We start from the raw sequence: 19,686 nt of genomic DNA, 5'->3' as shown, positions 1-19,686 counted from the left end.
AGCTTGATATAATTCATCTTCAGCCAGTGGAAGTGCCCTGGAACCAAGGAATGGGTTTAGGGAGAGGAGGTACTCTAGACTTGCATGTGCTGCTGGACGAACACTGGCCACATAAGCTGGGGGGAGGGGAGAGGAGAGAATCATGATGTCTTTGAACAACCTGTGTTATGAGTAACTGTCAGTGCAGAGGATGAGGGGGCTCTGGAAGGAATATGAGACCCCCAGGCAGGCAGGCCAGAGAGAAATGCTCTAGGAAGCACACACCAATGCAAATTTGGGCCTTGATAGAATTCTGGCGCCATGCTGTTTTAGCGACCAGGGTGCATGATGTTTAGAGCATTCTTTAAGAGACTGAGTCCACATCACATCTGACACTGTGCCTTGTCTGCAGTTAGTCTCTTGACCTGCTACTGGAGGTTGAGGTTAACTTTTGTTCTGTTTCTGTAATCACTGGTGTTCATCACCTGCCCCACTTCACCCCTTCACACATCATTTCTCTCATCACCTCCCCTTCTCTTTTCACCCTCTAGTCACTCCCAGTGTCATTCTTTTGTCTCCTTTAAGGAAATTTAACTCATTTTAGATGCTGTAGAGTGGCAAATATAGGGGAATCTGACTGTGTTGTTTTAGGGAAAGTCCAGAGGTCAGCTATGTAAGCACCCTATGAAATAGAGGGATGTAAGACAAAAATTATCCTGTTACCATCATGAACAAAGCCATCTGAGGAGAGTGATTTGGTGTCAGAATGAAGCACATACTCTGCTTTCATATATAATGAAGTATCTGTAAGTAGGGAGACTCTTCATCTGGGACTCTAATACGGGTGCCTGGATCCCATACCAGAGATTTCCATTTAATTAGGGATGGAGGTATTAGATGGGGCATCAATATTTTTTTAGAACCTGCATAGGTGATACGAATGTACAGATGGGTGAAAACCCTTAGTCTAGGGCCTAAGTAAATCCAGCACAGGATAATAGCTAAGTGTGCAGATTTTTAAAATGTGCCAAATTTCAAATCACTGAGTTCACATTCCTCTAGTTAATGCTGGCATAGCCTGGAAAAGAGGAAAAATGGCAGATGGTTGGATGACTTCACTTGTGTCCTGCACCATGACCTCTCCCTTTATTCAAATGTGTTTATGTGGTGATTTGCATTCTTTAGGTTCTGAGACTACCAAGGCAGACAGATCTTTACAATATAATCAGTGACCAATGAAGAACTCAAATATTATTGCTGTATAATACTTTTATTCAACAGTTTTATGGGAAAAACCTCACATTTCTGTATGTGTTACATCACATAATTTTCAGACATGTCAAAGTCCAGTGACAAATTACATTTGGGGAAAAGCTTGTATGCCAATCCTTTGTGGAATACTGAAAAGCAACCCTGTACCTCGGCACTAAAGGTTACAAAAAGCACCGTTTAAAGGAGGACTCACATATTTAATTCCCTTCCAAATTATAGTCTTATTCCCCCTTTATGACAGAGCTGCACTCATTCAAAGTGCTTCAGTGAAATAACAACCAGCATCCTTCAATTTACCAAAATTCAAACAAGTCTCACAAATAGGGCCCAGCGTGGAGATTAGGACTAATGGATATCGGTGAGCTTTGGCTGCTCCAAAACCACAACCTAAGTAAGGTAATTGTTCTGTGGATGGGAACAGAAAAGAGGATGATCAAATACAGAATATAATACTTATGGTAGGTGGCATTCCTCGATCATTTAACTTGACTACAAAATCCAGAGTGTTTGGCATTTCACAGCAATCTTACTGCAAACGCACTGTGCTACACGCAATTAATTCAACTCCAACTAATGTTGGAGCTAATAAAAAATTTAATTTTTAATGAAACTTAATCACTTCAAAGCAGAAGAGAGAAAAGCAAATCAAGACAAAGTCCACATTTGAATCCTAGAGGGATTCCATTGCTAAGAATTGGATTTCATAAGTAACAGACTCTTGAGACTTCTTTCTTCTTATAGTTAAAAAAATAGATTTGGCCTTTTGTTCCAGAAGTTTGGGTTCACTGCCGAAATGATAGCCCTTCAACCTTCCACTGTGGTGGGCGCTTAAGAAGAAACAAATGCCTAGGATCCAGAGTCTTCCTAACCCCTAGCCCTCCCAGGTGCTCTATCCCATGGGTAACTGGAGCTAGCAGTTCCTGGTAGAAGACAGCAAGGACTTGGCTTTAAGGATGAGTCAGAATAATGGGTGAACAAACTGTATATCTGCCTCTAAGCCTATGCCCCATATCACTAGAACGTGAGGACTTAGAAATCTCTGAGAATAGAATATTTTTCAAACACACACAACATAGACTATTGCATATCATTTTTAGTTGAGGTCAAAATTTTAAAAGCCCTATTTCCCCAATGAGAAGCAGGGGATTCTATCATTAGTATGTCTCCTTCATTTATACCCAGATTAATGTAAGCACAGTCTGGAGGTAACACTTCTTTCCAAACTTAACTTCATTTTAGCAGCATACACGGAGTACTGACACTTTGCAAAGGTTTTACCTCAGATCCATTAGGTCTACAAGAGACAAGAAATTGGAGGCCTGGGTTTGTATGATCCTCTCAGAATCTTCTCTTGGACTCTCCTTTTACAGGGTTTCTCTACCATATAAGCATTGTTTAAAAAAAAAAAAAAAAGGCCAACACACTTGAGGCCAGGTGTGCTCATAGGGGGTGTTACTGACAGTGACCAAATCCCATTCAACCCTAAGCTTAATGCAAGCTAATAACCATGACCAGACCACCAAGATGACTAACATTTGTTTTAGGTAATATTTGGCCTGAGACTCTGGTAAAGTCAGCTTGACAAATGAAGCTAAAGCAGAATATAAAAGAAAGGGTAGAGAAAAGTAACAAGAAAGGGATGTTTTATACAGTAGGACCAGTACGTTGTCTCATTTAATTAACAACAAAAAGGCTATTTTTAGTTCTCAGTTAATTAAGCCTTTAATTGCCTAGTATCCTCCTTAGCTCAGTCACTCTTCCTTTTCCCCACAACCCCCAAGCCATGATGCAGTTCTTGAAGGGTGAGCACTCCTAAAGAGTGATTTTCTAACTCTTCTAACTTTGACTCTGTGAAACTCCTATAAGCAAAACAACAACAACTAACAACAACAACAAAAAACAACCAAGCAAAAAGCCATGTTTTTTAAAACTAAAAAAGTGGGTTTTTCCTGCCTTTATTCATTTTCAAAATCTGCCAAGCTCTCGTCTACAGAAAATAAACTATCCCTTTAACCAACAAAAAAGAATGAATGGGTTATACTCTGGGCTACCTTCCCCCTTCCCTCTCTACCGTCTAGAACAGTTTCTTGGGGACAGACTGTGTGACAGGCTTCTTAGGGCCACAGGCTGTATGAGCAGTGCAGAGAAGGAACAGTGAAGGAGGCATCCCCCAGTTCACCTTGCCTGCCCTCTTCCATACTAGCTGGTAGGCTCCCACTTCACATTTGGCGGGGAGATTACCTAAGAACTTAGGAAACTGACACTTTCTGCACATACCCAGATTAGGGATATTTGAAGGCCACCAAGCACCAAAACCTAGTGTCTTTGGAGTCAGAGCCAGTTCATGGAAGCCGCTGGCCTAAGAAATTGAAGGAATCTCTTTTCCTGCCCCATTCTACCGATACAACTGTGCAAAAATTTTAATACATGAACACATAGGCAATTATACTTCAGTACTATTGACAAGAAATAGTAGTGTGACAAAATCTTCCAAGTAACAACCAAGAATCTGAATCCTCCTATGTGGCCCACTTATTTAATGGGTACTGGAAAAAACAGTAGTATAACTGAAGACAATGTAAATCCTGAGAGTTGCTTATAATAGGATTTGGCCTGGATTTTTTAAAATGACACACCACTCAAAAAGTGGTTGGGACCATAAAAGGTTTCCCACAAAAGCCTTTTGCTGCAGAAGGGGGCCTTCACTGGCTAAAGCAGTACTTACTCTCTGCAAGTAACCACCAAAGCACTTAGCAATTTGCATTCCCAGCAAAACCACCCAATGCCCTACTGCCTCACTCGCAGGATCTAAGGTCTACGTACCCAAAGACAACTGTGTCATCAGCTTTGAACAGGAAAGACAGGAGGTAGCTAAGCTGACCTATGGGTACCCTTTCAGTGTCGCTGGGCACATCCTAACAGTCAAGGTGTCTCTCAAGCCTCAAGTTTGTCCTCCTTCAGTGCTGAATGTTTTGACTTGCATTTATCCTTAATGGAAGAGCCACAGATATTTAGAAAAAGATTTTTATCTCTGAACCCCAAGAGTGGATTGGATAGCTACTTTTCATTCCACAAATGAAAATCATTGAACCCACTTCTTCATCGAACACTTTCAAAAAAGAGAAAAACAAAACGGTTCTGTTTGTACTTGGTGCAGGGAAGTAATACTATTCATGGTTAGGAACCCCAGGGGTATTTTTCTTGCTTCTTGGCCTATTGAGTCTTTAAGTTGAAGAAACTTTTTAGGTGCACCAAATGAACCTGAATTTGTTTCTAGAACAGTGTTTAGTGTAGTGATGTGCACAGGGTTGGCCACATAGATATAAGACTGTAGAGGGCTAAACTACTATTCTTGTTGAAGAAAATCTTGGGAACCATTCATTAAGAGCCTAAAATTTTCCTATTCAGTCTCTTAAGAACAATGAAAAGTCATTTTTTAATTAAAGAAAAATGGAGGCACACAAAAATCTCCCAGGGATGAAAGACATTAAGGTTTCCCCTGGTTTCACTCCCACCTTCAAAGCTGTCTGCTCTGTGAAAGAAAATATGGAAGCAGGGCAAGGCCAGGTGGGAAAACCTATGGGAATGTCCCAAGACAGCCTAAGCTGTGTCACTAAACTAAAACGAGAAAGTAGACCTTCTGCACTCTGCCTTTCTGATAATGCTGAGACATATTTTCTTTAGTAGAAGTTAAAACAAGTGGTAACAAAGTGGCCTGGGCCTGTGCTGGGCTGAAAAGGAGTCTTTCTGGCAGCCCCAGTCTGTGTGGTGGGTCAGGTCTCACATAGCCTTTGGAGTTTTGTGTCAGGTATAAGATCTAAAGGAGGTTATCAAAGCAAGAATGTGAAGAGAGTATAGAAAGGGTTCCTGTGGGGCATCTGGTTTCATAAAAAGCAAAGACTGTGCCACATACTCTACGAATACAGAGAACCCATGCAAAAAAAGCTGCCCCTGCAGGGAGGCAACTGTAAGTAGGGCAGAAGTCCGGCACAAGCCCATCCCTTGGAGAGCCAAGGTAGCAGTGGTAGAATCTCTACCCAACAAGGATCCTGAGAGTTGGCTCTTCATCCATTTTAGGAAAAAAGCTTCCTGTAATGGTTCTTCCTGCAGCTCCCCCAAACTGGTCTTGGTGAGTCCCCACAGCAGAGAGAACACATCTAGCTAGGAGGCTTCCACTAACCTTCCTCTCATATATGTGCATGTATGTGTGTGTGTATATATATATGTATGTATATGTGTGCATACACACACACACACATAATTTTTTTCCTTAAAATAAATTCCATGAACTCATAAAGCTCCCGTCTGCAATCAAATGCAAAAGCAGAGCATCCTACTCAAAGGCTCTGAAACACACATATTAGCCTCAAAGCAAATTAGCCTTCCAGTCTTAGTTAAGACTGGTCCAGTCCAGAAAGGCAAGAGAGATGCTTCTCTTAAATCCTGGGAGGCAGGAAGTGATCCCTTCAGATGGGCTTGTACAGCAGAGTAGTGACATACTTCTTCTTGTAACGATGGGTTGCGCTAAGGACCATCACACTGTCCTGCAAGGGAAAGACACGTGCAGCTAATTTGTTAGTTCAGACTACAGGTGGCTCTTCCAGCCTTCAGTCCTTCACAGTTGCCCACTTTTAACAGAGATAGTTGATATTATATAAGCAGGCTGGTTCAATTCAACTTCAATTCCAATCCTGATTCCTACTGTTACTCTATTTGTGGTCTTGAGTAATATACTTGATGCCTCTAAGCCTTTTTTCTCATCATGACAAAGGATAACACCTACCATGAAGGGGGCTCTGATGATTCTATGAGAATATCTGGCAGAGTACCTGACACAAAATAGGTGCTGAAGAAATATTAGTTTCCTATCTTCTTACTCATTTCCCTACCTCAAATTTGAATCTTCGGCTTAAAACTATCATGAAAAAAAAAATCCTGACATTCATTTTTAGAAGGAAGTCTAAAATGCAGTGAGAAGAAAGGGGAGTGATTTTTTTTTTTCTTTCCCATTTTCAAACCCCAAAGCAGGTCTAATTTCCATTTAATGCCAGGGATGAACTTAAAAAGTTCGTTCTAATCAAGAGAAGATTCAGAAATCCCTCTCTATCCTTGAACAAAGTATACCCCAAAATCTTCCTTGGAAAGACACTCAATCCAATGGATCAACTCCAAACAGCCTAAACAATCTGACAGAACCAGGAGTGGGTCAAGGCCAAGCTGAATCACAGTAATCAAAACCCTGATCTGGGTCAGAACCAATATGACAAGTCAGAGGTACTCTTTCCCTGGCTGTGTTACAGCTCAAGGGTATGCCATGGGAGGAGACGGTAGGCCCATGAGCGTCAGTTGACAGTCAAGGAGCAGTTACAGGAGGCAAAATTCAGTTTGATCCAAAGAACTCAAGCAAATCCAACTGAGAAACCAATGCATCTTCCCATTTTCCCATATGCTGTGTTATCTACAATGAATGTTTCTCAGATTAACATTCTGTGACCAGAGTATGCTGATCACAGCCTAAATACGACAAAAGCCAGGAAGGTAAAAAATTCGGCTCCAGGAAGGGTTTGGTAGAAATGAGAAGCAGCTGAGAGAAAAACCTACTTGGAAAGACCTGGCACAGTGATCTCTAAGAAAGAACATGGAATGAGGACGGGAGGACCCCAGTCCTCTCTCTGGTACTTACTGGCATTATGACCTTCTCTGAGCTTTAGTTTCTTTATCTATAAGACAGGGGTTAAAAATAATACTTACCTCACAAGGTTATTATAAAAATTAAATTCAATAATATATATTTGAAAAGTACTACATAATCTATTAAAGATAACTGTATCAGTGATTTCCCTAATCTGGCTGCACATCTAAGAAATATAAGCAGCTTAAAAGACAGTTACTGGGGGTCCATCCTAGATGCACTTATTCAGAATCTCTGGGGATGTAGGCTTTGAAACTGTATTTTTACAAATTTCCCCAGGTGATTCTGATGAGGATACAGCTCTGTATAGTAACTACAGAGCTATATAAAACTTCATTCCAATAGCCAAACCACAAAGACATGCATGACAAGACTGAAAGGGTTATCTTCAACCCAGACTCTAAAGCAGCAGAGAAACTAAGGACTCTAGAATTGGAGGGGACAGAGCAAATCTGGTCACCTCTCTCCTTTACCTAGTGTAGTGGAGTGATGCAACCAGTGGGTGTATGACTGAAGCACTCAAAAGCAGCACATATCCACCTTTAAAAAGCAAAAGCCTTAATCACATTCAAGCATTCTCTGAACTGGAAGATAAACTTGCTTTGCCTGCAAATGAAATCCTAGTGCTGTGAACTCCAATTTAATGAAGGAGGTGGTACAAAGGTTATAGCTACCCAAAAAGAAACCAGGAAGCAAAAAAGTTCATTCAATCACAGCGCAATTTAGCTAGCCAGAACATAGAGGTACTAAGATTAAAAACGAACAAAAAATCCACCTACTAGTTAAAAAAAAGGTTTTTCTCCTATTATTTGACCATTATGGCCAGCTTTAGCGTCAGTGAAGTGGCAGGCCAAGTAACCACTGGAGAACATGTGTCACCCCTGCCCTCCCATTTTAGGGAAGAGCCAGGCCCACCACTTACCTTAATGGATAATGCATAGAGATGGTTCAGCATAACATGATTGGGCTCAGGAAGCAAGGCTGGATCACACTAAGAAAGAAAACAAAAATCACTAAATGGGGTTAAGTGCACAGTTTTGAACCAAACAGTTTACTCTTCCTTAGAGTTCTTTGGATCTGTTGAGAAACGCTAAACTAGAATGTGTATTTCTTTTAAATAATACACTCACCCTAGTATATATCAATCTTTATGTTCTCATTACAGAAAATTAGGAAAATTCTGAGTCCGGGACAGAAACTCTAAGCCTTAGCATCTATTTTTCTCCCTTAATAGAGCTAAAACAAAAATCTTGCCCAAAACACATACAGAAGATTTGTGTTAAGAGGCAAAAATAATCTTAGTGGGAATCAAGTGAATTGACTAGAGATGTAAATTATATGGAAAAAAACACACAAAAACCCAAACCTTTTATACTCCTTTTTATATCCCCAAATGATAAGTATGCCTTATCTTGTGTTGGACTAGAAGTCCCAGAAATTGGTTCTAGCAATCCATGGCTCTGGGTCTAATTTATGAGGACCAGAAGATAACTATGAATTTTGGTATCAGTACCTGGAAAAGTAACAACTCAGCCCTGGAAAAAGGAATCTGTAATGCTATTGATATGTGTATGATATATATTCTCAACACAGCTTTGTAAAAATCCCAACTTCTAGGATTATCAACTAGCTCAAATGGTCCTAGTAACCCCCAGATGCCCCAGTAATTCTCTCAGGATACTCACAGAAATATTAGTGTCCTTGTTAAGAATAACTTGAAGAAGGTGAGGAGGTAGGATGGGTGGGGATTTGAATCTCTCCTCAGATCGAAACACATACATTTCTTGACCATAAGGCCCTGGGGGAGAGCTGGAGAGGTCTGGAAGAGATTTATCCAAATATAAGGGAAAGTTGGAGAGCTAGTAAAAATACATGAAAAAACTGTCAATACATGGCAGCTAATATTAAATATGGGAAAAGCCATAGATCATAAACTTGTAACCTGCTGGTTCTACAACTGTAAGGCAAAGAAAGAGTCTGAATCATCCTGAACATGAACCCTGAAATTCCTCAACATGGCAACATGATATGGAGGACAGAGGAGGGGAAGAGGAGTGAAAGACATAGGTTCAGAGAAGAGCCATTCTATTTATCAGCTGTATGACCTAGAACAAATCCTACTACGGTCAGTTTCTTCATTCATGAACTGAAAGATAATAATCTCTACCCTATTTCACAATGTTTTTATAGGAATCAAAGGAGGTAACAGATGTAACAATGCCTTGTAAACTGTCAAATGATGTGAAAAAATTAGATTTTTTTCTTTTTTCCACGCAAGCAACAGATAACAAGGTTATAAACTCTCAGACTGCTGATACTACAATAATTGCAACAATGAGGACAAGATTACTAATGATGTAGTAGCTGTTAGGGAAATGTATATCAAATGCCACTTCACACTCATTAAGATGGCTATAATAAAAAACATATAATAATAATTGTAGGTCAGGATGTGGAAAAATTGGAACCTTTGTACGATCCCCATTGCTGGTGGGAATGTAAAATGGTGCAGCAGCTCTGGAGAACAGTTGGGCATTTCCTCCAAAAGTTAAACTTTATTTATTTATTTATTTATTATTTTTTAAAGATTTTATTTTATTTATTCGACAGAGGTAGAGACAGCCAGCGAGAGAGGGAACACAAGCAGGGGGAGTGGGCGAGGAAGAAGCAGGCTCCTAGCGGAGGAGCCTGATGTGGGGCTCGATCCCATAACGCCGGGATCACGCCCTGAGCCGAAGGCAGACGCTTAACCGCTGTGCCACCCAGGCGCCCCGCAAAAGTTAAACTTTAAGTTGGCATATGACCCAGCAATTATACTCTTGGGAAATGAAAATGTATGTCCACATAAAGACTTGAGCACAAATGTTCAGAACAGCATTGTCTGTAACAGACAAAAAGTGGAAACGATCCAAATGTCCACCGGCTAATGAATCAGTGCAATGGAATTTTATTCAGGAGTGCAGTACTAAGACATATCACAGCACGGACGAACCCTGAAAACATGCTAAGTGAAAGCAGCCAAACACCAAAGACCACATATTGCGGAAAGGTCCAAAATAGGCAAATCCGTAGAGACACAAAGTAGATCAGGAAATTGGGTGAAAGAGGGAAAAGAGAGATATCAAAAGTATGCTAGTTTCCTTTCTATATAATTATGATTCCATGTCTACTGTTCATCAGTTGCTTCTCCAGAATCATATAATGTAAAAATGTAGAGTTTCAAGTGGCCTCATCACTTAATTAATATAATTAAACCCTTATTAATCACTGCCCCACCAGGCAAGAAGAAGGTTCAGCTTTATTTACTGAGCTTATATAATGAAAACTATTTTTATGATTTTCATAAACAGGCAATTATAATACTATTGATTGGTCTTTTAGAAGCTGCATAAGCCACCTCTGTGCTCTGAGATTCTAATATGCTCCACTTAAGGTTGTGTCTCCTCACATGAGAATGACTGAGAAGCTAAGCCTCTGATTTTAGTAATATGGAACTGAGAACCAGACAGGTCGAAGGACCTGTCCATGACTTCAAAGCTCGTGAGTAGCAAGGGCAGGCTTTGAACTCACGAGGGAAAAGTGTGCTCACTAGGAAAAGGGTGCACAATTCTTTAGACAGTTACAGCCTTAATGTAATGTACTAAAATGGTAACCGTGAGCGTGGTTAGCAAATCACTCTTCTGATGCTGTAGCAAATGGGAAGAAAGCCATGGAAAAAGTAATATTGGGAGAAACAAAAGGACACAGGTCTTTTCCTCTAACAAGGAATTTTTTTTTTAAACCAAAAACTGATAGAACTTCAGTTAACATACACACAAAAGAGCTGTGGGGTTTTTGTAACCCTTTCTCCCCAAAGACAGCCATAGTTGGAGGGCCATACAAAAATGCAGACCTGCCAGCCAAGCTATCAAATTGGCAGAATTAAGCTAATGCAGACGCAGCTAAACAAGGCAAACCAGACGGAACTAGTCTCGCTGGATGATACTGCCAAAAGGTCAATGAAACCTTGAAATATTACTAGAAATAGCTTTTTAAACTACAGGCTATAGCCCATTAGTGGCTCATGAAAGAAAGGATAAAATAGAAAACAGAGTGTATCATATATAACAAAGACACACATTCTGCTGAGATTTGTGTTACAGGAATGCGTGTGTGTGTGTGTGTGTGAGAGAGTGAGAGTGGGGAGGGGGAGAGAGATGGGGGGAGAGAGAATGGGTTACAGTGTAAAACAAATGTCTTGCTGTAGATCTTGGTTAAAAAATTTTGAAATCAAATATACTAAACTAAGATTTTTTTTCTCTCAGACAAGATCTAAATGTTTAGAAGATAAACATATACATATGGGGCGCCTGGGTGGCGCAATCGTTAAGCGTCTGCCTTCGGCTCAGGGTGTGATCCCGGTGCTCTGGGATCGAGCCCCACGTCAGGTCCTCCACTGGGAGCCTGATTCTTCCTCTCCCACTGCCCCTGCCTGTGTTCCCTCTCTCGCTGGCTGTCTCTCTGTCAAATACATAAATAAAATCTTAAAAAAAAAAAAGATAAACATATATATAGACAAAAAATATATATATTAATAAATTATAATTTGTATATATATGTAAAACACATATATGATTCAGAAGATTCCTGAGGAAAAAATGAAAAACAAAAACCACTCTTGGGAAGAAAAAGGCATTATAAGCAAAACACATCAAGAAAGAGCAAATGCTACGTTACCTCTACAAGATGTCTCCGAGCTTTCCATTGAATCTAGCTTTAAAGCATCAAACACCTCAAAGTCCGATTTCTTGACATGGATCAAATTGTTAATCGTGCCAAGCTGACTGGTAACCACAGGCTGAAACAATGAATGGAAAATACTCATATACCCTGTTTTAAATTCATCTCTTCCATCTAACTCTCCTATTTTAAAAAAATGATCATACTTGGCACCTCCATCTTTAATCAAGAGAGAAATCCTCCAGTGTAGGAGCTCATCAATCCTGACAGCAATGATGTTTGACACCAAGGGGAATAATAGCCAAAAGGACACAGTTAAGTTAATGGTTGCCCTTGGAGATCAAGGCCTTACCTCTGACGGATCATGAACCCACTGTCCATCCACAAAGAACTTGTACTGGTGCTCTCCCTCAGGGAGGTCTAAGATGGCAACAAAGTCATTATGGCTACAGAAGAAAACAGAAGGTTAAACAGGCCAAGTTCCTGTTACAAGAGAGAATGTAAATGTAAAAGCCATGAGACATTCACAACATCATACCAGTGATCTCCCACATTCCTAAGCGATTCTCCCCCCTGAAATAAAAAAATTTATAGACCCATTATCCTTTTCTGTATCACCTTGAGCACATATTTGCCAGCCCCTCCCAAGAACTTTAGTTCTTAATATCTGGAAAAGAATAACAGATGTTAATCCCCCAAAATGGTTCACCTTAGTACAACTAATTTGCTTCAGCAGGAACAGATCCTTCACAAGTGTAAAGAAGACAGCAAGTAGCTTCACAATACAGAAGTGCCTCAAGGTACCCTTCCCATAGTTTGTGTGAGTGCCTCAAGGTACCCTTCCCATAGTTTGGTGAGCATTTTCTGAAAAATGACTTACTTATAAAGGGCCATTCTGATTACCAATTAGTTCATTATTGCTCTGCAAGCAACAACTCACATTACTACCTAGAATATCAGTTGTGTTTTGTTTTAGTGCAGAAGTCAGAACAAGTGGACTCAGCCAGTTACAGATGACTTCCCACAGGGATAGACAGGACTTGTGTTAACACAGTCCTAAAGAATGTACCCACAAAGCTGTACGATAAGTTCCTCTGAGGCAATGATATTCTAACTGGTTAAACATTTCTGACTCCCTGTGAGATTTAAAAAAAAATGCCACAGCAGTAGTCATTGGCCACAGAAAATGTTCTAGAGAGAGTCCCTAGCGGGTAGAAAGAAGCAGTCCAGCCAGGTCTCTCTCCTGAGAAGGGAAATCAGGTCTCTACTCCTGGACCCTGTAGACTCAACCAAGACACTCGTCTTCACCTCTTAATCAGTGGAATCTTGGTGCTCCAATTGTTGAAGGACCCAGAGATGAAGACCTCCTTGCCTCCTTCAGACCAGCGGATAACAGTGGGCCGGGCCTGCTGTGTGGGCTTTACGGAGTCCTCCAAATCCTGCTGCCATGATACAAACTCTTTGTCCCCAGGGAGCTGTAAGAAGGATTAGGTCATCCCTAAATTGTGACCCAGGAATTCTTAAAAGGTCACTCTCCTCCCTAGGGCAGAGAGGGGTGCTACATTTCTGGTTAAGGATCAATGAGCCTTGAAATTAGCAACTGCATCAGATTTTGAACAAACTATGGAAAAATAACCCATCTAGGACTAAAATGGTCAAATGGCTTACGCTCAAGGGTTGCCCAAATCACAGCCTAACTTTAGAGTTTGCATATATCACTCACCCTTTCAGAGCCTTAGGATCTCCTTTCAAAAAAAGAGGTGGGGGAAGCTTACTACTCCCTGTTACCAGATTAACCCACAGGCAGGCAATTATGATATGTTTCTGAGTCCCTCTTAAAAGAAAAAATATGAAAAAAGTATGCTTCCATAAAAAGCAATAAAGTTAGCCATGTATTTTTCACATGTAAATATGAACAGCTCTGAATTATCAGTTGTAATACAAGTTAGAGATACTGAAATTCATAAATAATTCATAAACTTCATTCTGGCTAATCGGTTACAAAAGGACATTAAAAGTACAGAAAAATTGTATCATTGGTTTCTTAATTTTTGGAAACTGGTTATGAAATCTTACTTGCTCACTTCTGCCAGGTATATACTAATTATTTCAGGAGTGGGGATAAAAATTCTGGAGCCTCAAGGAGCATCAGATCAAAAACACAGCTTCCTTTTACAAAAGCAGTTCCAATATCAAATGAGGTCTGTAGGATTCTAAAAAAAAAAAGGACTTCTTACTTAGTTTCTTTTCATTACCATCCTTTAGAACAAGAGTTGGCAGACTATGGCCAGGGAGCCAGATGCTTTTATAGATAAACTTTTATTGGAAAATAGTCACACTCACTCATTTACATATTATCTACAGCTGCTTTCATGCTAAGCAAAACTGAATAGTTGTGACAGAGATTGTATGGTCCACAAGGTCTAAAATATTTACTGTCTGGTCCCTTACAGAAAAAGTTTGCTGATCCCCAATTCGAAATGGTTTAAATGACTTCGGTAAATAGGTAAATAGGACTGTACTGCATCAAGTAAAAACATCACCAAATAAAATAATGTGGGTTAAAAAAAAGGATTAACTTATTCATTTGGGCTTTACTCTGAAAATGGCTAAGGTAGTCTACCTTCTATACGGTCTCCCAATATTCCTCAAAACTATACTATGAGACACCTGTAGCAGCATAAACTCAAGTAAACAGAGAAACAGAATTGAAGGGACTTTCACATTCCATAAGGAAGTGTCTTAAGTGAAAACCTTTATCTCCATATTCTTATAGCAATGCACTCTTGCCTGACTGGCTGCATCAGAATTACAGAAATTTTTACATACGCCTAAGAATAACTCAGATTCTGATTCAGATATAGGGCCTAGGAATCTGTTTTTAAAAAGCTTTACAGAGAATAATAATACTGTGATTGTTAAAATAAAGGAAAAAACTCATCTTTACAGATAGATCCTAAAATATTTACAGATAAAATGTTTGATAAGATGTCTGGAATTTGTTTCAAAATAACTGGTGGGGGGAGAGTGGATTGGGGTATAGATGATATAAATTTGTTCACAATTTGATCATTGTTTAAACTGGGTGATGGGTATACAGGAGTTCATCGCACTGTTCTCCCTACTTTGAAACATGGAAAATGTTTCCAAATTTCCATATAGTGTTTAAACAAATCTCAAATGATTCTAATGTGCAAATAGGATTGAGAACCATTGAACTAGTCCACTGAAGAGGACTGGCATTTGAAGCAATGTAGGCCCCACTGCCACTGTTTCTACGAGTTACTTTCATGATTTAGTATTTGCAGTTTAGAATTTGAAAGCTGCAAACTATTAATATGCCTAGCTTTGGAAGAAAGCCCTTCCACATATGACATGACATTTCTGTGGCAGGCCTGAGTGCAGCTGACTAGCTGAAAGACCATTTACTCCAAGTTAAATCGTCAGCAAAATCACCAGAAAAAGAGACAAAACAATGAGAACTACAGTTTGAAAACGTTTAAGTAAAACATTGAAGGAAGAAGTAAAGAGACTAGATGGAAAACTATAAAATTTGAGATGTAGAAGAGACCTTAGGAATTATCTGAAATAATTTTCTTATTCACAAATGGCAAGACTGAGGTTAGGGAAAGAATGAACCAAAATAGGCTCCATTTCAGATGGAGCAACCTGGCTTTTATTCAGCACACTGATTATTGCAGTCACAGTTTGACAATACACCGTACTTAAATCCTGAGTCATCGATGTAGGAAAAGGGTAAAATTACACGGTGGATCACCTTGAGAAAGCTTTGAAAAAGTAAATTCAAATGACTGGGTAGATGGCCCAAATGTTGAGGAAGAAGTTCTGAAGTGGGAGAAGGAAGAAGAAACCCCAAGAAGTGGTTCTTCTTATCACCTTCACTTCTTTTTCTGTAGTTATGTTCTCAATTGGGATTCAAGAAAATAAACTGTAGAATCCAAATTTCATGTGCTACCTATGGGGCAATTCATTCTTTACTCTCTCAAACCCCAATTTGGTGAAAGGTTTGAAGTGATAAGAAACATCAAATACACCCGAATCTCCTCAAACCCTCCATTTTTCTACTTTATCCCACTCATACAGCGTGGAGGGATTATTGTATTTCATGCTGACAGCTCTAAATGTGACTAGAAACATTCCGATGGTAATCACATTGCTGTTTGTTCCGTCTAACTCTTCTATGGATGAACACAAGTTGCCACTTCTCTGAAGGTCCTTGGATTTGAGACAAGGTCTTCCGGGCAGCTGTGGGTGGTTCTTTTTCAGCGATGGTAACATCATGAACTACTATTGGGAAGTGGAGAAATCCTGCAATCATTTGCTCTCCCACTTGAGGATGTAGCTGGGCATGAAAAAAGCACCCCAGCCACCACGATATAAAGTATAAGATGAAAACTGAGCAGCAAACCAAAGGAGGTCCTTTACTGTCCCCCAAGACTGGAAAAAGTATCAAAGAAGCAAGTGGTTGCTGCTCACAATCATGCCAAAGAGGGAGAGGATCAGAAGCGCTGAGTTCTTAGTAGCGCAAAAATGACACTGATACATAGAAATTGTCAGGAAAAATAAATTCATTTACCCACCTCAGGGTAAATCTGAGAAAGTGCCGCGGATGATCAGCAACTCGGGGAACCTACCGTCTTAAGTTTTCTACCAGGGTTTACAACCTATAAACTCATCAGTACTCTAAAAGAGGGCACCTGCCTGTTAGGAAAACCAGGGATGGGGTGGGGGTGGGGGTCTACAGTCCCTATCGTAAAAATATGGACAACAGATTAATCGAAAAACAAAATTCCGCCTCTATCCTATTTTGAGGCAGCACCGCAGGAGTAATCACCCTCCAACATCTCCGTCCCCCCCCTCCCAAAATCCCTTTAATTCAGAAAACCGTATCCTAGGTCAGTGTGATAAGAAAGAACCAGGAAAGGGAGGAGGAGCCCTGACTCCCAGCCTGCTGCAGCTGCGCCCAATGGGGGCGTGGGGACGCTCACCTTGGAGTCCGGCAGGCTGAAGACGCTAGGGTCGTCGGTACTCCCGACCATGATCTTATGCTCCTTGCCCGGCGCATGGCCGCCGGCGCCCTCGGCGCGTGAAGCCTTGGCGCCGTGGCGCTCGCCAGCCACCCGGTCGCTGGTGTTTCCCATGGCTGCAGCTCGAGTCGGGGGCCACCTGCCGTGGGAAACAACACGGGTCTAGGAACACCCCGGCGGCCGCGTCAGGGGCGCTCTCGGCTCCGCCCCTGCGCCTGGGGACCCGGGCAAGGGAATCCCCGCTCCAGGGAAGCCGTGCCCGGGGTCCCCTCCTTCGCTGGCCTCCAGGAGCGCCCGGAACCCCCCAAAACCCTCTTGATGCCCCCTGCTCAGGAAACCCACTTTAGGGAACACCCCGCATCCCCGCGCTCACTGCCCGGGGACGCCCCCACCCCAATCACCTCCCGCGATGCTCTCCCTCCTCCCCTAGCCACTAGTGCGATGGCTGTTCTGCGGACAAGGCCACCAATAAAGTTATTGAAATTGAAGCCGCGCCCCGGGCTAGCTATCCGGGTTTCCTCCTAAAATGGCTACAAGGCCAGTGGCGCGAGACCCGCCCCGCGCGCGTTCCCTACGGCCGCGCGGTGACGGCTCCCGGAGCTCGCCGGCCCCTCTAGCCGCCGCCGCCTCTATGGTAGGCAGCCTCCGGCGCCAGGCGGGGGCGCCAGCTCTGCAGTTAGCCTCGGGCGGGGCGGGAAATACCTGCCGCGGCCCTGGACCAGGAATCTTTGGTGTGGTCAGCTCCAGGGCCTGCCTTCCGGAGGAGGCGGTCTCCAGATGATAATTAGGGCCACGTCCCTGGGCACAGGTGCTCCGTACCCGGAGAAGCGGCGCTACTTTCTTCCCGGCCTCCTCACCGGGCTTCAGGTTAGCCAAAACGTTTTCTCGGCAGCGTTTTTATGGGAAGCAACCGGAGACGTGGGTTCCTATGGGGAATTAAAAACCGGACTTCCTACTAGAGTCAGGCGGAAGTAGTGGCAGTTGTTTGAGGTTCAAGCTAACTGCTGTGGGGAGTAGTCAGCCCTGACTGGGGCCCCAGGGAAGAAGGGATGATTAGGAGATAATCCTTGACAAATTAGTGAAACGTTAGTCTGAAGAAGAGAAAGCTATTCTAAACTAAGAAAGAGCATATGCAATGAGCAACCCGAAAAGAAATACAGTTTGAGAAAGAGAGCAACGACAAAAACATCCGAAGGAACACTGAAAACAGAAAGGGACGAAGATTAAAGATTGTCCTTGGGTTGGGACAGATCTAGGTCTTTACCGATAATTGATGGAACTTACATGGTATTTACTAATTCTTACTTTGTATCACAATCATGTGCATGTCTAATTCCCTACTAGAAACCCTCATCACTCAATATGTGTTGCACAGACCAGCATCACTAGCATCACCTGGGAGCGTGTTAGAAGTGTAGAATTTGAGGCTCTGTCCTACAGAAATCAGAATCAGCATTTTAACGAGATCCTCAGGGGGGATGTGTATACATGTGAAAGTGGAAGGAGCATTGCTTTGACACCTGGCAGCGAGCGGATCTAGATTTGATTACTCTTCATATTCAGCATGCATCTTCTACCGAGTAAGCTTTTAATAAACATTTGCCCAATGAAGGGTACATAAATACTGTTTACTACATTTCCAACAAGATAATACCACTTAAATAGCCAGCGATGGGGAACCCCAAGTCGTAAAAGGCCACCCTTTCAGAATGAGCAGCTCTATTTGTTGGAAGTTTATTTTTAATTGAAAACCCATCCACTGGAGTCCGGCAAATCCACTTCTCTTCCTTTTGTCTTTCCTCTGCTCCTAGTAAACTCAGTTATTCTCTGGCTCTTAACCAAAGGCAGTTTGCAGAAAAAAGGTACACCTTTTGCTCATCCCTCGTAAATCTCCACTGCCTGGTTACCTCCTCTTTGGTTCCTACCGTTCCCCTCCCTGCCAGTTCCTTTCATTCTTTCCATGGGACTCTGAAGCAAGGCCCTTGAAGGAATAATACATTAAATCTTAACTTGTGTGCTATTCAGCTTTCTAACTGCAGGGTGGTTTCTCTATGACAAATAATACGTCCTTGGGGTCTACCTTACAGTAGTCAGATCAGCATAGGAGAAGCAAACCAGGTATTACATTGGCCAATGGAAAACTTATTAAGAAAAGAAATAAACTTCTTGTAAAACTAAATAGAAGTGCTTTTTGGGTTATCTCCTTTAAGGGATTACCCATGACACTGTTTTGCTCTGATAGCACTTTTAAGTCAGTCAGTAGTTAAAGTCAGCCTTGCATATTGCATATTTAGACACAGGAGAAAAGTAATTAACATTGTAGGATGGATTAATTATTTCCTTCTAGTCCCAAGTTTCTTTGTTTGCTGTCACCCCAATGTTCAGTCTTTCCTTACAGAGGGAAAGAAAAGGAGGTGATAGGTAATGTAATTGGTGGGGGTTCTCTTGATGTTACTGTGTCTCAGATGTCATTTCTACTGACCCTCCTCAGATCAGCCATTCTGCCTGATGAACAGAGGAAAATAACAGAGAGCATGGGAAGCCTTATAGCACAGTAAGCTTTTATGTATACTGCTACAGGTGTCCTTCTTCTGAGAGGTGAAGAGGTGGGAATGGGAGAAGAGTATATTGATTTTATAGAACTCGATGACAGGTTAGTTGGGCGTCTGGAGATTTACATTCCCATTTCCCCTCCCATTTGTGGTCAGGGATGGGTAGGACATCTCATCTTGGTGATTTACATTTCAACAATCTGATTTTTTTAATAAAGTTAAACATTCACTCAACATGTAGTTTAGTAATCCCACTCCTAGGTGTTTATCCAGGTGAAATAAAGATGGATTCACACAAAAACCTGTACACAAATGTTTATTTGTACTAAACATGTATGGCTTTATTCATATTTATCCCCAAATGGAAACAATAGAGATGTCCTTCACCTGGTAAATCAATGAACAAAATGTGGCATAGTTGTAA

General features: G+C 41.5%; 1 protein-coding gene and 1 long non-coding RNA gene across 6 annotated transcripts in view; one reads left to right on the top strand and one right to left on the bottom strand.

Moving 5' to 3' along the window:
• Nucleotides 1-1,230: 1,230 nt before the first annotated feature.
• On the bottom strand, nt 1,231-17,502 carry PRKAB2 (protein kinase AMP-activated non-catalytic subunit beta 2). 5 transcript variants are annotated; one of them, XM_048215811.2, is made up of 9 exons: nt 17,413-17,502; nt 16,672-16,849; nt 12,971-13,137; nt 12,015-12,108; nt 11,660-11,780; nt 8,629-8,762; nt 7,866-7,934; nt 6,935-6,971; nt 1,231-5,795 (listed from the first exon to the last, which is right to left on the bottom strand). In XM_048215811.2, exons 2-9 carry the CDS (start codon nt 16,822-16,824, stop codon nt 5,776-5,778), a joined length of 795 nt encoding a protein of 264 aa, XP_048071768.1. In that variant the 5' UTR covers nt 16,825-16,849; nt 17,413-17,502; the 3' UTR covers nt 1,231-5,775. The 5 variants fall into 5 exon arrangements, with proteins under 5 accessions (XP_048071768.1, XP_048071767.1, XP_026344862.1 ...); XM_048215810.2 differs by lacking the exon at nt 17,413-17,502 and adding an exon at nt 17,112-17,248; XM_026489077.4 differs by lacking the exon at nt 6,935-6,971.
• The window catches only part of LOC130543412 (uncharacterized), a 24,356-nt gene continuing 22,162 nt past the window's right edge, over nt 17,493-19,686 (top strand). The window contains exon 1 of the long non-coding RNA XR_008958733.1: nt 17,493-17,577. This is a non-coding gene — a long non-coding RNA (uncharacterized LOC130543412). The remainder of the gene's footprint in view (nt 17,578-19,686) is intronic.

Source organism: Ursus arctos, unplaced genomic scaffold (genome assembly GCF_023065955.2).
Source record: "Ursus arctos isolate Adak ecotype North America unplaced genomic scaffold, UrsArc2.0 scaffold_12, whole genome shotgun sequence".
NCBI classification, from domain to species: Eukaryota; Metazoa; Chordata; class Mammalia; order Carnivora; family Ursidae; genus Ursus; species Ursus arctos.
The sequence above is the reverse complement of the archived record's forward strand: the minus strand, read 5'-3'. Positions and strand labels throughout refer to the sequence as shown.

What these genes read in the sequence shown, in the direction of transcription:
- PRKAB2 (XM_057310330.1), bottom strand. Translation starts at nt 16,824, where the DNA reads ATGGGAAACACCAGCGACCGGGTGGCTGGCGAGCGCCACGGCGCCAAG. An exon ending in AAGATTCCACTGATTAAGAG is followed by an intron (nt 12,109 to 12,970) that starts GTGAAGACGAGT and finishes TTTCTTCTGTAG; the next exon opens with CCATAATGACTTTGTTGCCA. An exon ending in GGGTTCATGATCCGTCAGAG is followed by an intron (nt 11,781 to 12,014) that starts GTAAGGCCTTGA and finishes TCATTGTTTCAG; the next exon opens with CCTGTGGTTACCAGTCAGCT.